General features: G+C 41.8%; 1 protein-coding gene across 1 annotated transcript in view; it reads left to right on the forward strand.

The window, feature by feature from the left end:
- Nucleotides 1–16,985, forward strand: part of LOC139413326 (membrane metallo-endopeptidase-like 1) — a 50,793-nt gene that overhangs the window by 16,814 nt on the left and 16,994 nt on the right. The window contains exons 8-18 of the mRNA XM_071160546.1: nt 516–634; nt 748–813; nt 900–1,034; nt 1,296–1,385; nt 4,974–5,110; nt 5,343–5,436; nt 5,548–5,676; nt 5,852–5,950; nt 6,054–6,137; nt 6,247–6,350; nt 6,462–6,520. Of these exons, the coding sequence (XP_071016647.1) occupies nt 516–634; nt 748–813; nt 900–1,034; nt 1,296–1,385; nt 4,974–5,110; nt 5,343–5,436; nt 5,548–5,676; nt 5,852–5,950; nt 6,054–6,137; nt 6,247–6,350; nt 6,462–6,520 (1,116 nt within the window). The remainder of the gene's footprint in view (nt 1–515; nt 635–747; nt 814–899; nt 1,035–1,295; nt 1,386–4,973; nt 5,111–5,342; nt 5,437–5,547; nt 5,677–5,851; nt 5,951–6,053; nt 6,138–6,246; nt 6,351–6,461; nt 6,521–16,985) is intronic.

A 16,985-nucleotide genomic window follows, 5' to 3' on the forward strand; every position in this document is an offset into this window, starting at 1 on the left:
CACTGGAGTTACTTACCAAGAAGACAGTGAATGTTCCTGAGTGGCCGGGTTACAGTTTTGACTTAAATCTACTTGAAAATCTATGACAAGACTTGAAAATGGTTGTCTAGCAATGATTTTGAAAAGAATAATGAGCAAATGTTGCACAATCCAGGTGTGGAAAGCTCTTAGAGACTTACCCAGAAATACTTACAGCTGTTATCACTGCCAAAGGTGCTTCTGCATAGTATTGACTCAGGGGTGTGAATACTTATGGAAACATTTCTAAAAACACGTTTTCACTTTGGCATTATGGGGCATTGTGTGTAGATGGGTGAGAATTTGTATTTATTTTATCCATTTTGAATTCAGGCTATAACGCAACAAAATGTGGAATAAATCAAGGGATATGAATACTTTCTGAAGGCACTGTATGCTTGGCTGTGTGAGAGGTAGTCAGTGTACTCTCTGCAAGCCAGATGATTAATGTTATATTAAATGGCCTTGTATATAATTGTTTAATGTTATTATACCAGAACAGGCTTGGAGCCTGGAAGATACTCTAGCCACCCTCAACTCTCATTACCACAAAAAGGTTATTCTGGACATGTATGTGTGGACGGATGACCGCGACTCCCGGCGCCACATTATCTACGTAAGGACAGTGTCTGAATACACAATGTTCGCAAAGTTCAGTGTTTTATCTGTCAATCTTCACCAATAGTGATTTGGTGATAGAAAACTGACATTTATGTTTATATTTTACAGATTGACCAGCCAGGACTGGGAATGCCATCCAGAGATTATTACTTCAACGATGGAAACTACAAAAGGGTACTTTCATCAACAGCGTGTTTAATAAAGTTATATTGATGTCATTGCAGGTCAACTTTGCAGTTATGTGTCGTATGGCTCTTTAGGTGCGAGAGGCCTACTTGCAGTTCATGGTTTCCATGGCGAGGATTGCCCGCGAGGACAGGAACTTGACCCAGGATGATGACCGTGTGGTGGAGGAAATGGTGCAGGTGCTGGATCTAGAGACAGATATAGCCAATGTGAGTGCCAACCTGCCACAATAGGAACCAGAACTGGGACAGAAATGAAAAATAGACTTCAATGAATTAGTCTACAGCAAGAAACTAATCTAATAGAGACTCATGAAATCAACTACACTCTACTTTATGTTGTCCGCATGTTATAAACTTGATGAATATCATGAATAGATCAATATTACTGCTAAATACAGTTTGTCACCTCAAATTATAATACATCAGACATTACTGTACACCTATACTTTCTGTGCTGTCGTGTCATAGGCCACATCCCCTGCAGAGGAACGTCAGGATGTCACGATTCTCTACAATAAGATGACCCTTGGTAAACTGCAGGAGTCCTTCAATCTCAACGTAAGTGCTTCCACTCCAGTGATTTCAAGTGGATGAGACTTGAGTCGGATGGCGTTGTCTATTTATAGTACACTGTACTATATGTACAGGGCATTCTGAAAGTATTCAGACCCATTCCATTTTTCCACATTTTGTTACGTTACAGCCTTATTCTAAATTTGATTAAATGATTGATTTCCCGCATCAATCTACACACAATACCCCATAATGACAAAGCAAAAACAGGTTTTTAGAAATGTTTGCAAATTTATACAAAATAAAAAACAGAAATACCTTATTTACATAAGTATTCAGACCCTTTGCTATGAGACTCGAAATTGAGCTCAGGTGCATCATGTTTCCATTGATCAACCTTGAGATGTTTTGACAACTTGATTGTAGTCAGCCTGTGGTAAATTCAATCTATTGCACATGATTTGGAAAGGCACATACATCCCACAGTCCCACAGTTGACAGTGCATGTCAGAGCAAAAACCAAGCCATGAGGCCGAAGGAATTGTCTGTAGAGCTCTGTGACCGGATTGTGTCGAGGCACAGATCTGGGGAAGGGTACCAAAGAAATTCTGCAGCATTGAAGGTCCCCAAGATTACAGTGGCCTCCATCATTCTAAAATGGAAGAAGTTTGGAACCACCAAGACTCTTCCTAGAGCTGGCCATCTGGCCAAACTGAGCAATCGGAGAAGAAGGGCCTTGGTCAGGGAGGTGACCAAGAACCCGATGATCACTCTGACAGAGCTCCAGAGTTCCTCTGTGGAGATGCGAGAACCTTCTAGAAGGACAACCATCTCTGCAGCACTCCACCAATCAGGCCTTTATGGTAGAGTGGTCAGAAGGAAGCCACCCCTTAGCTTTGAGTTTGCCAGAAGGCACCTAAAGGACTCAGACCATGAGAAACAAGATTCTCTAGTCTGATGAAACCTTGATTGAACTCTGTGGCCTGGAAGCCAAGCCTCACATCTGGAGAAAACCTGGCACCATCCCTACGGTGAAGCATGGTGGTGACAGCATCATGCTGTTGGGATGTTTTGCAGCAGCAGGGACTGGGAGACTAGTCAGGATTGTGGGAAAGGTGAACGGGGCAAAGTACAGACAGATCCTTTATGAAAACCTGTTCCAGAGCGCACAGGACCTCAGACTGGGGCGAAGGGTCACCTTCCAACAGGACAACGACCCTAAGCACACAGCAAAGACAACGCAGGAGTAGCTTTGGGACAAGTCTCTGAATGTCCTTGAGTGGCCCAGCCAGAGCCCGGTCTTGAACCCGATCAAACATCTTTGGAGAGACCTGAAAATAACTGTGCAGCGACGTTCCCCATCCAACCTGACAGAGCTTGAGAGGATCTTCAAAGAATAATGGGAGAAACTTCCCAAATACACGTGTGCCAAGCTTGTAAGAAGACTCGAGGCTGTAATTGCTGCCAAAGCTATTTCAACAAATTACTGCATACTCCTGAGTGGTGCAGCGGTCTCAGCCACTGCATCTCAGTCCTAGAGGCATCACTACAGACCCTGGTTCAATCCCAGGCTGTATAACAACAGACCATGATCGGGAGTCCCATAGGGTGGTACACAATTGGCCCAGAGTCTTCCAGGTTAGGAGAGAGTTTTGCCGGGGTAGGCCATCACTGTTAAATAAGAATTTGTTCTTAACTGCAGAAACATTTCAGTTTCCCTAACTGACTTGCATAGTTATAGGTTAAATAATAAATAAAAAAGTAAAGGGTCTGAATACTTACAGTTTAAGTTGGAAGTTTACATACACCTAGGGGGGAGTCATTAAAACACGTTTTTCAACCACTCCACAAATTTCTTGTTAACAAACTATAGTTTTGGCAAGTCGGTTAGGACATCTACTGTGTGCATGACACAAATCATTTTTCCAACAATTGTTTACAGACCGATTATTTCACTTGTAATTCACTGTATCACAATTCCAGTGGGTCAGAAGTTTACATACACTAAGTTGACTGTGCCTTTAAACAGCTTGGGAAATTCCAGAAACGATGTCATGGCTTTAGAAGCTTCTGATAGGCTAATTGACATCATTTCAGTCAATTGGAGGTGTACCTGTGGATGTATTTCAAGGCCTACCGTCAAACTCGGTGCCTCTTTGCTTGACATCATGGGAAAATCAAAAGAAATCATCCTAGACCTCAGAAAAAGACCTCCACAAGTCTGGTTGATCCTTTGGAGCAATTTCCGAATGCCTGAAGGTACCACGTTCATCTGTACAAACAATAGTATGCAAGTATAAACACCATGTGACCACGCACCCGTCAAATAGAAATAGAACTGTTTGGCCATAATGACCATCGTTGTGTTTGGAGAAAAAAGGGGGAGGCTTGCAAGCCGAAGAACATCATCCCAACAGTGAAGCATGGGGGTGGCAGCATCATGTTGTGGGGGTGCTTTGCTGCAGGAGGGACTGGTGCACTTCAAAAAATAGATGGCATCATGAGGCTAGCAAGCCTCCTCCTTTGTATAATTTTACAGTGACGGCCTACCCTGGCCTAACCCTCCCCTAACCTGGAAGATGCTGGGCCAATTGTGCACCGGGGTGGCAGGTAACCTAGTGGTTAGATCGTTGGACTAGTAACCAAAAGATCGAATCCCAGAGCTGACAAGGTACAAATCTGTCGTTCTGCCCCTGTTCCTAGGCCGTCATTGAAAATAAGAATTTGTTCTTAACTGTCATGCCTAGTTAAATAAAAACAAAATGTGGATGTAAAATTACTTGGATATATTGATGCAACATCTCAAGACATCAGTCAGGAAGTTAAAGCTTGGTTGCAAATGGGTCTTCCAAATGGACAATGACCAACAGCATACTTCCAAAGTTGTGGCAAAATGGCTTAAGGACAACAAAGTCAAGGTATTGGAGTGGCCATCACAAAGCCCTGACCTCAATCCTATAGAAAATTTGTGGACAGAACTGAAAAAGTGTGTGCGAGCAAGGAGGCCTACAAACCTGACTCAGTTACACCAGGTCTGTCAGGAGGAATGGCCCAAAATTCACCCATCTTATTGTGGGAAGCTTGTGGAAGGCTACCTGAAACAACTTGACCCAAGTTAAACAATTTAAGGCAATGCTACCAAATACTAATTGAGTGTATGTATACTTCTGACCCACTGGGAATGTGATGAAAGAAATAAAAGCTGAAATAAATAATTCTCTCTACTATTATTCTGACATTTCACATTCTTAAAATAAAGTGGTGATCCTAGCTGACATAAGACAGGGAATTTTTACTAGGATTAAATGTCAGGAATTGTGAAAAACTGAGTTTAAATGTATTTGGCTTAGGTGTATGTAAACTTCCGACTTCAACTGTATGTAAATGTGATATTTCAGTTTTTTTTTATACATCTGCACAATTTAAAAAAACTATATTTGCTTTGTCATTATTGGGTATTGTGTGTAGATTTATGAGGGGGAAAAAAACAATTCAATCCATTTTAGAATAAGACTGTAGCGTAACCAACAAGTCAAGGGGTCTGAATACTTTCCGAATTCACTGTATGTATTTGTAGCTTGCAGAAGAAGGCTCAGCCTGATAGTAATAGCAGCAAATATATATTTTTGACAGGGTTTTAACTGGACAAGGTTTGTGCGTGGAGTGTTGTCCAGCGTGGCTGTGGACCTACAGCGAGAGGAGGAGGTGGTGGTCTACAGCTCTCCCTACTTGGAGAAGATGAACGACGTGCTTTCCAAACACACTGTCAGGTCAGACTCTGCCCAATGGCAGCTGTTCATGTAGAACAATGGTAGGGTCATGAGAAGCCCATGGTTCAAACGTGCTTCTATCAGTATAGTATCTACTGTGAATTATCACGCGAGTCATGCAGGAGGGTGGATTGTGGTCACACCATCTTGGGCTGTGTGTGTCATGTAGATACATTGCTTGAACGATTGAGGGACATAGTTGGTGAAATATGTCCATGTTTTTCTCCTCCAGAACGTTGCAGAACTACCTTACCTGGCAGCTCGTCATGGAGAGAGTCAGCAGCCTGAGTCGCCGCTTCAAAGATGCCAGGGCACACTACAGAAAGGTGAGACAGATATTTGAGCACCCTTAGGAGCACACGTCGAAACAAGCACATTGAAAAGCAAACTCATGTGTAAACGTGTGGCAAATTAGACTGTCTGTGTGTGTGTGTCAGGCACTGTACGGGACCACCGTGGAAGAGGCACGGTGGAGAGACTGTGTGCGTTATGTCCAGGGCAGCATGGAGAACGCAGTGGGTGCTCTGTATGTGCGAGAGACCTTTGCTGGTGAGAGTAAACGCATGGTGAGTCACTCCTGTTGACGAGATGCAGGCAAAACAGGGAGAATCCCTCTCCGGCATATTATATCACTGTCACTAAAGCAGTTTAGGCTGCACTTTTAACATGCATGCCCATTTGTGTCCATGTGAGTTGTTACGGGTGTGTATATGTTGATTTATTAACTCTTTGTGTGGACAGGTCAGTGACCTCATCAGTAAGATCCAGGAAGCGTACGTGGAGACACTTGAGGAGCTGAACTGGATGGATGACCAGTCTAAGGAGAAGGCAAGAGAGAAGGTACAAACAAAGCGGTGCAAACAAACATACCATGTACCTCAGCATTTTGAAAGTGTAATTCAAAGAACTTACCAGCTGACTGTTCTACTGCTCTATGTTACAGGCCATGGCCATTAAGGAGCATATTGGCTATCCTGACCACATTCTGGAAGAGAGCAATCTGAAGCTTGACCAGGAGTATGCCCATGTATGTGTGATCTGGCCAAAGTACTGTGATACATCTTCCAATTTGAAAGAGAAATGAATGTAGAATTTGTTGTCTAGATTGTTTCTGATGATCTGGTCTCTTTCTGCAGCTGAACTTTAGTGAGGAGAACTACTTTGAGAACGTCCTTGAGAACCTGCAGGCTGAAGCACACAAGACTTTGAAGAAGCTGAGAGAGCCAGTCGACCCGGACATGTAAGATACATCCATTTAGCCTCACATACTGTAGACGCACCCCCCACTTAACATTGAGCACACATTCCCTCTCAAATGATTCGATCTTTATTCTAATTGGGGTTTTTCTAGGTGGATCATTGGCGCTGCTGTTGTCAATGCTTTCTACTCGCCAAACAGAAACCAGATAGGTAAGATGACAACAGCCAACACAATAGCTGCAACTTTTGTCACCCATCCACAGTTAGCTATCGTCAGCCAATCATGACTTAAAGAAAAATCCCTTACTAGAAAATGAACAAGTTCTGCAAACACCATAATTATTTGATGAATTCAGAAGCATGTAGAGAATAAAAGCAAAAACATGCATCCTGTTTGCAACAAGGCATTAAAGCAATACAGAAAAACATGGCAAAGCAAATAACTTTTTTAAATGTTTGGGGCAAATCCAAAACAACACATTACTGAGTACCACTCTCCATATTTCAAGCATAGTGGTGGCTGCATCATGTTATAGGTATGTTTGTAATCTTTAAGGACTGGGTATTTTATCAGGATAAAAAAGAAACGGAATGGAGATATACACAGGCAAAATCCTAGAAGAAAACCTGATTCAGTCTGCTTTCTTCCAGAGACTGGGAGATGAATTCACCTTTCAGCAGAACAACAACCTAAAAAACAAGGCCAAATCTACACTGGAGTTGCTTCCCAAGAAGACAGTGAATGTTCCTGAGTGACCGAGTTGCAATTTTTACTTAAACCTGCTTGAAAATCTATGGCAAGACCTGAAAATGGCTGTCTAACAATGATCAAAAAACAACTTGAAAGAGCGCTTAACCAATTGTGCTATTTTGTGTGTTTTTTCGCATTTTTCGCACTTACAACATAAGTTTGTAACTTATGTTGTACATAACGTTGATAGTACCTTAGTCTCTTATGACCGAAAAGAGCTTCTGGATATCAGAACAGCGATTACTCACCTCGAACTGAGAAATATTTTTTCTTTAATGAGTCTGACGTTCCCGGACAAGGGGAAAGTCGTCGTCATTTGCATGAAGAAAATAAGCAGATACAGGGGGCGCAGATCAGGGTGCCTTGTGAGAATTCGTAAGGGAGTGGGTAACCCGCCGCTACCATCCATTCTATTGGCCAATGTGCAATCACTGGAGAATAAACTGGATGAGCTCAGTTCGAGACTATCCTACCAATGGGACATTAAAAACTGTAATATCTTATGTTTCACCGAGTCGTGGCTGAATGATGACACGGATAATATACTGTTGGCTGGGTTTCCTGTGCATCGGCAGGACAGAACAGTTAGATCCGGTAAGACGAGGGGTGGGGGTGTGTCTATTTGTCAATATGTTACATATGTCTAATATTAAGGTTGTCTCGAGGTATTGCTCGCCTGAGGTAGTGTACCTTATGATAATCTGTAGACCACACTATCTACCAAGAGAGTTTCCATCTATATTTTTTGAAGCCGTCTATTTAGCACCACAAAACGACGCTGGCACTAAGACAGCACTCAACGAGCTGTATAAGGCCATAAGCAAACAAGAAAACGCTCATCCAGAAGCGACACTCCTAGTGGCCGGGGACTTTAATGCAGGGTAACTGAAATCCGTTTTACCTCATTTCACCCAGCATGTCACTTGTGCAACCAGAGGGGAAAAACTGTAGACCACCTTTACTCCACACACAGAGATGCGTACAAAGTTCTCCCTCGCCCACCATTTGGCAATTCTGACCATAATTCTATCCTCCTGATTCCTGTTTAAAAGCTAAAACTAAAGCAGGAAGTACAAGTGACTCGCTCAATGTGGAAGTGGTCAGATGACCCGGATCCCATGCTACAGGACTGTTTTGCTAGCACAGACTGGAATATGTTCCGGGATTCATCCAATGGCATTGAGGAGTATACCACCACCTCAGTCACCGGCTTCATCAATAAGTGCATCGACAACGTCGTCCCCACAGTGATCATACGTACATATCCCAACCAGAAGCCTTGGTTTACAGCCAACATCCGCACCGAACTAAAGACTAGAGCTGCCGCTTTCAAGGAGCGGGACACTAACCCCGAAGCTGATAAGAAATACCGCTATGCCCTTAGACAAACCATCAAACAGGCAAAGCGTCAATACAGGACTAAGATTGAGTCCTACTACACCAGCTCTGACATTTGACGGAAGTGGCAGAGCTTGCAAACTATTAAGGACTACAAAGGGAAACCCAGCTGCGAGCTACTCAGTGACGCAAGCCTACCAGACGGGCTAAATGCCTTTTATGCTCACTGCAAGGCAAGCATCACTGAAGCATGCATGAGAGCACCAGCTGTTCCAGCTGACCATGTGATCACGCTCTCCGTAGCCAATGTAAGCAAGACCTTTAAATGTATCAACATTCACAAGGCTGTGGGGCCAGACAGATTACCAGAACGTGTACTCAGAGCATGTGCGGACCAAATGGCAAGTGTCTTCACTGACATTTTCAACCTCTCCCTGACCGAGTCTGTAATACCTACATGTTTCAAACAGACCACCATAGTCCCTGTGCCCAAGAAAGCGATGGTAACCTGCTTAAATGATTACCGCCCCATATCACTCACATCAGTAGCCATGAAGTGCTTTGAAAGGCTTGTCATGGTTCACATCAACAGCACCAACTCAAATTTGCACAACGCCCCAAGAGATCCACCAATGACGCAATCTCTATCGCACTTCATACTGCCTTTTCTCACCTGGACAAAAATAACACCTATGTGAAAATGCTGTTAATTGACTACAGCTCAGCGTTCAACACCATACTGCCAACAAAGCTCATCACTAAGCTAAGGACCCTGGGACTAAATACATCCTTCTGCAACTGGATCCTGGACTTCCTGGCGGGTAGTAGTGGAGTGGGTCGAGAGTAGTGGAGTGGGTCGAGAGTTTCAAGATCCTTGGTGTCCACATCACCAACAAACTATCATGGTCCAAACACACCAAGAAAGTCATGAAGAGGGCACGACAATGCCTATTGCCCCTCAGGAAACTAAAAAGATTTGGCATGGTTCCTCAGATCTTCAAAAAGTTATGCAGCTGCACCATTAAGAGCATCCTGACCGGTTACATCACCGGCAGCTATGGCAACTCCTCAGCATCTTACCGTAAGGTGCTACAGAAGGTAGTGCATACGGCCCAGTACATCACTGGGGCCAAGGTTCCTGCCATCCAGGACCTATATACTAGGCATGTCAGAGGAAGGCCCAAAAAATTGTCAAAGACTCCAGTCACCCAAGTCATTGACTGTTCTCTCTGCTACCGCACAGCAAGTGTTACCAGAGTGCCAAGTCTAGGTCTAAAAGGCTCGTTAGCAGCTTCTACCCCCAAGCCATAAGACTGCTGAACAATTAATGAAATGGCCACCCGTACTAATGGCCACCCCCCCTATGTTTTTACAATGCTGCCAGTAGCTGTTTATTATCTAAGCATAGTCACTTTACCCCTACCTTCATGTACAAATGACCTTGACTAACCTGTACCCTGCACATTGACTCGGTACCGATACCCCCTTCATATAGCCTCGTTATTGATATTTAATTGTGTTCTTTAAAAAAAAAAAAATACTTTAGAAATATATTTACAAAATATTTTCTTAACTCTATTTTCTTAAAACTGCATTGTTGGTTAAGGGCCATTTGCTATGCATATTTTTTAGAGAGACTCGAAATTGAGCTCAGGTGCATCCTGTTTCCATTGATCATCCTTGAGATGTTTCTACAACTTGATTGGAGTCCAACTGTGGTAAATTCAATTGATTGGACATGATTTGGAAGGGCACACACACACCTGTCTACATAAAGTACCCACAGTTGACAGTGCATGTCAGAGCAAAAACCAAACCATGAGGTCGTAGGAATTGTCCGTAGAGCTCAGAGACAAGATTGTGTCGAGGCACAGATCTGGGGAAGGGTACCAAAAAACAATTCTGCAGCATTGAAGTTCCCCAGATTACATTGGCCTCCATCATTCTTTAATGGAAGAAGTTTGGAACCCCTAAGACTCTTCCTAGAGCTGGCCATCTGGCCAAACTGAGCAATCGGAGAAGAAGGGCCTTGGTCAGGGAGGTGAACAAGAACCCGATGATCACTCTGACAGAGCTCCAGAGTTCCTCTGTGGAGATGCGAGAACCTTCTAGAAGGACAACCATCTCTGCAGCACTCCACCAATCAGGCCTTTATGGTAGAGCAGCCAGACGGAAGCCACTTTTCAGTAAAAGGCACATGACAGCCCGCTTGGAGTTCTCCAGAAGGCACCTAAAGGACTCAGACCATAATAAACAAGATTCTCTAGTCTGATGAAACCAAGATTGAACTTGTCACATCTGGAGGAAACCTCACCCTTTGGTGAAGCATAAATGTGACAACATGGGGAGTCAAAATGTCAACGTGATAACATGAATATCATACTGTTACAGCTAATTTAAGGTGTTAATGTGAAAGGACAGTATGATGCTATATCAGCTGCGGTTGGTGACCTTGCAGAGGAAGGAGGAGCGTTTTTATGAGCATGGCCTTATTTCTATTATAGCATACTGGATGACTGTCATTCATATTCCATTCACCCAGCTCAATGTAACATTGATAGGTTTAGGTTGCTACATGATACTCAAACTTTCCCTGTACACGTCATGAGGCTGCTACAACCTAGCCTTGCCTGCATCTAGCTGATTTAGGGTGTAATCATTAGTCCCAACAGTTGCAAACAAAGTTTCTATTGGACAAATGTAGACATGTTTATACCCATTTTGTACCGTTTGTTTCCGTTTAAGAAACGTTTTTCAACAGAATCGGCAGAATGAATACACCCCTGATCACACCCAAACATAGTTCACTTTCACAGCAGCCACATACAAACAGCATGATCATTTTGCTCATTTCTCTCATCTACGCCCTCTCCTCCTCTCACCTTTTATATTCACTTGGGGACATCAGTGCACAACACATCAGCTATCTGTGACCAGGTGAAAAAATCTTTCCAACCCAAACCTTCATATCATAACCACTAACTGCTACACGCAGCCTACCTACAGTGCCGTAGCTACTAGAACTAACGCGTTAGTAAACCCCGCAACAATCATACAGTAGTGTACAGTCAGCACGTAGTTTAGCAGTTAAACTGACGGGTCCGGTGTCAATAAATCAATAAAAACCAAAAGCTTACCTTGACTTGGAAGAGTTCCAGTGTTGGACAGCCATAGCCAGCTAGCAAACATAACGTCATATCTTTTTGAGCCAGGTGTTTGAGTAGGCTAAACTAGATAGCTGCATTCGTTAGCTAAGTAAAAGTGAAAGTGAACAAAAAATACAACAAAATGAAGCTCTCTCTCTGTCTCTCTCTTGCTTCTTCATTTTTAAAGAATTGAATTTGTTCAAAACTGTACAACTATTGTCTTTCTCTCTTTGAGTCAACTACTCACCACATGTTAAGCACTGTAGATCTTGCTAGCTGTAGCTTATGCTTTCAGTACTAAATTAATTCTCTGATCCTTTGATTGGGTGGACAACATGTCAATTCATGCTGCAAGAGCTCTGATAGGTTGGAGGACATCCTCCGGAAGTTGTCATAATTACTGTGTAAGTCCATGGAAGGGGGTGAAAACCATGAGCCTCCTAGGTTTCAAATTGTAGTCAATGTACCCAGAGGAGGACGGAAACTAGCTGTCCTCTGGCTATACCATGGCGCTACCCTACAGAGTGCTGTTGAGGCTACTGTAGACGTTCATTGTAATACTGTGTATTAATCAATTATTTGGTGATGTGAATACAGTTGAAGTCGGATGTTTACATACACCTTAGCCATATACATTTAAACTCAGTGTTTCACAATTCCTGACCTTTAATCCTAGTAACAATTTCCTGTCTTAGGTCAGTTAGGATCACCACTTTATTTTAAGAATGTGAAATGTCAGAATAATAGTAGAGAGAATTATTTATTTCAGCTTTTATTTCTTTCATCACATTCCCAGTGGGTCAGAAGTTTACATACACTCAATTAGTATTTGGTAGCATTGCCTTTTAAATGATTTAACTTGGTTCAAACATTTCGGGTAGCCTTCCACAAGCTTCCCAAAATAAGTTGGGTGAATTTTGGCCCATTCCTCCTGACAGAGCTGATGTAACTGAGTCAGGTTTGTAGGCCTCCTTGCTCGCACACGCTTTTTCAGTTCTGCCCACAAATTTTCTATAGGATTGAGGTCAGGGCTTTGTGATGGCCTCTCCAATACATTGACTTTTTGTCTATAGGCCATTTCTCCAAAAAGTACGTTATTTGTCCCCATGTGCAGTTGCAAACCGTAGTCTGGCTGTTTTTTTATGGCGGTTTTGGAGTAGTGGCTTCTTCCTTGCTGAGCGGCCTTTCAGGTTGTGTCGAAATGGGACTTGTTTTACTGTGGCTATAGATACTTTTGTACCTGTTTCCTCAAGCTTCTTCACAAGGTCCTTTGCTGTTGTTCTGGGATCGATTTGCACTTTTCGCACCAAATTACATTCATCTCTAGGAGACAGAATGTGTCTCCTTCCTGAGGGGTATGATGGCTGCATGGTCCCATGGTGTTTATACTTGCGAACTATTGTTTGTACAGATGAACGTGGTACCTTCAGGCGTTTGGAAATTGCTCCCAAGGATGTTCCATACTTGTGGAGGTCTACAATTTTATCTGAGGTCTTGGCTGATTTATTTTTATTTTCCCATGATGCCAAGCACAGTGGCACTGAGTTTGAAGGTAGGCTTTGAAATACGTCCACAGGTACACCTCCAATTGACTCAAATGATGTCAATTAGCCTATCAGAAGCTTCTAAAGCCATGACATCATTTTCTGGAATTTTCCAACTGTTTAAAGGCACAGTCAACTTAGTGTATGTAAACTTCTGAATTGTTGAAAAAATGAATTGTGTCGTGCACATAACCGACTTGCCAAAACTATAGTTTGTTAACAAGAAATTTGTGGAGTGGTTGAAAAACGAGTTTTAAGGACTCCAACCTAATTGTATGTAAACCTCTGACTTCAACTGTATATTTAGTATAGTTTATAGAAAAATTTTCACCTTTTCATGTTTCACAATTTTTATGAAACTCACTGAGTAGGATAGTCCTCCCCTTTCCCGCAGTATGCTGCTGTATTCTGATTTCAATAACTTTAAAGTCTTCTATAAGTTTGTAGCATGACCACAATTGGAACAGAGCCTTAAATGGGAATTACATTTGAACTCATAACATCTCAGCAACCTCTAATGTCCTGCTTCAGTGTAGCTAAAGCATAAAATATGTGAGCATGGAAGAGATATGGGCCAAGAAGCAAGTAAATAATTATCCAATTATCACCACCAACATAATATTAACATAAAACTAGCAGTGCTCAAGAACTTAGAGAATACATAAACTCTTTGGAGATTTGAACAATGGGAGTGCATTGATGTTTCTGCCGTGCCACTAGGTTCATTACTTGGAAAATATATTAACTTAAGTGTTTGATGGTTATGCCGAAGCAAATTATGCCGAAGCAAGCAAAGCGCCTCATTTGACACAGTCTGTTCTGCAAATTTAGGAAGAGATTATGTCAGTAATGAGATGCACTATAAAGTGGTTATTGTGTATTTTCCAGTAAGTTAATGACAGCGTATTGCCAGAAGTTGCTGTGAATTTGTAATTTCTTACCTGGAAACTACTAGTTAATAAGGTATTTTAACATTTAGAAGAACTTACTGGCAAAACATTGCTAGTAATCTACAGGACACTTGCTGCAACTCCTTACCAGTAACCTACTTTGCCATCAAATCATCAAATCAAATCCAGCTTTATTTATACAGCACATTTCAGACATGGAATTCAGACATACTATTTAATGAAGCTGCCATCATTGATTACATTTACTTACTTTAGCTATTTGAGAGTTTTCTGTATAGTTGTCAAATGTTGGTGGGGTATATTATTCTGTTTTAATGTAACACCTGAATCACTATGATAAATATAATCATTTTTCTTGAGTGTATTTTTAACAAAACAGAGATATACTTTGATGTCCAACATGTAGGAATGCAGGTGAAATCAGTTATTGACACAGACATTCTGGTGTAGCAGGATGATCAGAATGCAGTGAACCTAGAGGTTCTGAGTTCAAATCCCAGGTAAGGACATTTTTTATTTATTTTACCTTTATTTAACCAGGCAAGTCAGTTAAGAACAAATTCTTATTTTCAATGACGGCCTAGGAACAGTGGGTTAACTGCCTGTTCAGGGGCAGAGCGACAGATTTGTACCTTGTCAGCTCCGGGGTTCCGGTTACTAGTCCAACGCTCTAACCACTAGGCTACCCTGCCGCCCCAAGGAATAATGAGGAATAATAATTGCTGTTTAAATAAGCATACACACTGTAGTCAAAAATGTTAGTTAAAAGCACTGTGTGTGTATCATAACACATTTATTTTCAGGGCATCATCTGTGAAGTCTCGTGAATTTTAATCCACGTGAAAGGTTATGCGATCGCGTGAAAATCCATGTGAAATTTAGTGTGAAAATCCACATCATCATGTGAATTGTTCCAAAAACACATGGTTTCACATGATTTCACATGTGCAAAACGAGATTTTCCACATGTGAAATCATGTGGTTTTTCCATAAGGGCTGGCTCACCTCCACTCTCACCTCATTGAGAACAATGACTGGCGGTAATCCGTTCTGCTGTTGATAGTTTCAGGCTCCAGTGCACACAAACTTTGTGGTTAAAAAATATGGACTTGGCTTGGGGCGCCAGCAACAATGAATGTAACTCAGACAATGCTGCAATGATTAGTCAGATGTGAAGAATTTTGTTTCATTCACTTGATATAAAAGGTTGCATGATGTGGAAATTCTACCACGGGGCACTCAAAGTCAATCTTAAATGGAGAGGTTCCAACAAACTTGAAGTACCATAATGAACGTTTGTCAGGAGCTCCCACGGGGCAGTGATTTAGCTTATTCATAATTAATTCATCATTAACGTTTACTTCATTCATGTGATCGACCAATACATCACAAGGCTTCTTCTCTAAGCTGAGACCTTGAAACTGAGATGACTTTCATTCTCAAAACAAGGGTCTGGGCATTCTGCCAAATTGCAGATACTGATATTGAGGGTTCGTTCAATCAGTCACTTGCATGAACACAGAAATTGTTAAATAGAAAAGCACCAACATAAAATGTTCCATCACATTCCATTCTCTTTTCTTGTGTGATAATAATCATTACATTTTAATGTAAGCATTTTGATTTTAGCTTCAATATCAAAATATTCTATACTCCTATTAAAGTAAGGGAAATCAACACAGAAAACACAGATCATTTCAAACACTTCATTTTGGGTTATACATTCTTATTAGTAGGGCAATACTATCATCATAATAAAGGTTATACTTTTATTAGCAGGAGTGAATTTATCAAGAATACACATACACAGCATGTTAAATAACACAATTTAGACAAACTAAGAAATAAAAAACATGTTGCAGCCCATTGGGCAATTTGGGATCCCCAACTTCCAAACAGGGATTCCAACCAAGTTGCAGATGTCCACTCTGGTTGTGGGGAATTATTCTTAGCAACAGTGGCAATGTATTCGGCGAGATCAGTCATATTAGAAGAGTGATCTGGGACAAAAGTACAACATTCATCGCCAATGATTGCACAAGTGCCCCCTTGACCTGCCAAAAGATAGTCTCTATGTTTTGCAAAGCCAATTTAAGCAATTCTTTTAGCATTTCCAATTTTCTCTACGTCTCTAGAGATCTCCTGAATCTGGTCTAGGGCACACGCATAGTGACTTTCACAGGGAAGAGAGAATACATGTTATAACAGTTTCACACCAACCTTTAAAAGAATGAGATTGGGGCAAGGTTTGCCCAAGCTACAATCTAGTGGCTCTCCTAACAATTTAGGGGCATAGCTCTGTCTATAGAAGCCTCGCCTTTCAAAATCCTAATTATAACTATTGATAAATTATCCAACCGAAATTTAGAATGACAGTCCTTAGTGCTTCACGTTGGTTCTATCACTTTCATTTAAGACCCTCAATTTAGCACACACCAATACTGGCGGAATGTAAATTTACATTGACATACAGTATATTTCTCTTATTTTTCTAACATTAACGTTTCTCATCACGGCCCCAATTTGTGGTAATGGCAGATTGGTCTCTCAATGCATTCTTAGTCTAAATTACACTCAATTTCGCAGTCTGCAGACCTCCACAATCAACCTGATATCCCAAATAAACAATTTTGGATAAGCCTAAATCAATACGTGCACGGTTGACCCCCCTCAACCCTCCCGGCACTCATCCTTCTGCCGTTTTCTTCATGTTCTTCTTCAGATAGTGTTTCATTTTGTCCTCCTAATGGCACATGTACAAAGTGGATGGCCCTTGATAATGTCTCTCACCTGAGCCTCCACTATCCTTTACAGTCCATTATGTCTTTGTCCATTTTTCAACCAGTACACCAACACTATGACATGAACTTATGTCACACTCCTGAGAGAAAAGTCACGAGAGAAAAGGCAGTTGATAGCTTCGACTGGATGCCTTGTGCAGGGTGCTGGCTCGGATCAGGTCTCACGGTAGATGTGGTGAAGGAC

Source organism: Oncorhynchus clarkii, chromosome 7 (genome assembly GCF_045791955.1).
Source record: "Oncorhynchus clarkii lewisi isolate Uvic-CL-2024 chromosome 7, UVic_Ocla_1.0, whole genome shotgun sequence".
NCBI lineage: Eukaryota > Metazoa > Chordata > Actinopteri > Salmoniformes > Salmonidae > Oncorhynchus > Oncorhynchus clarkii.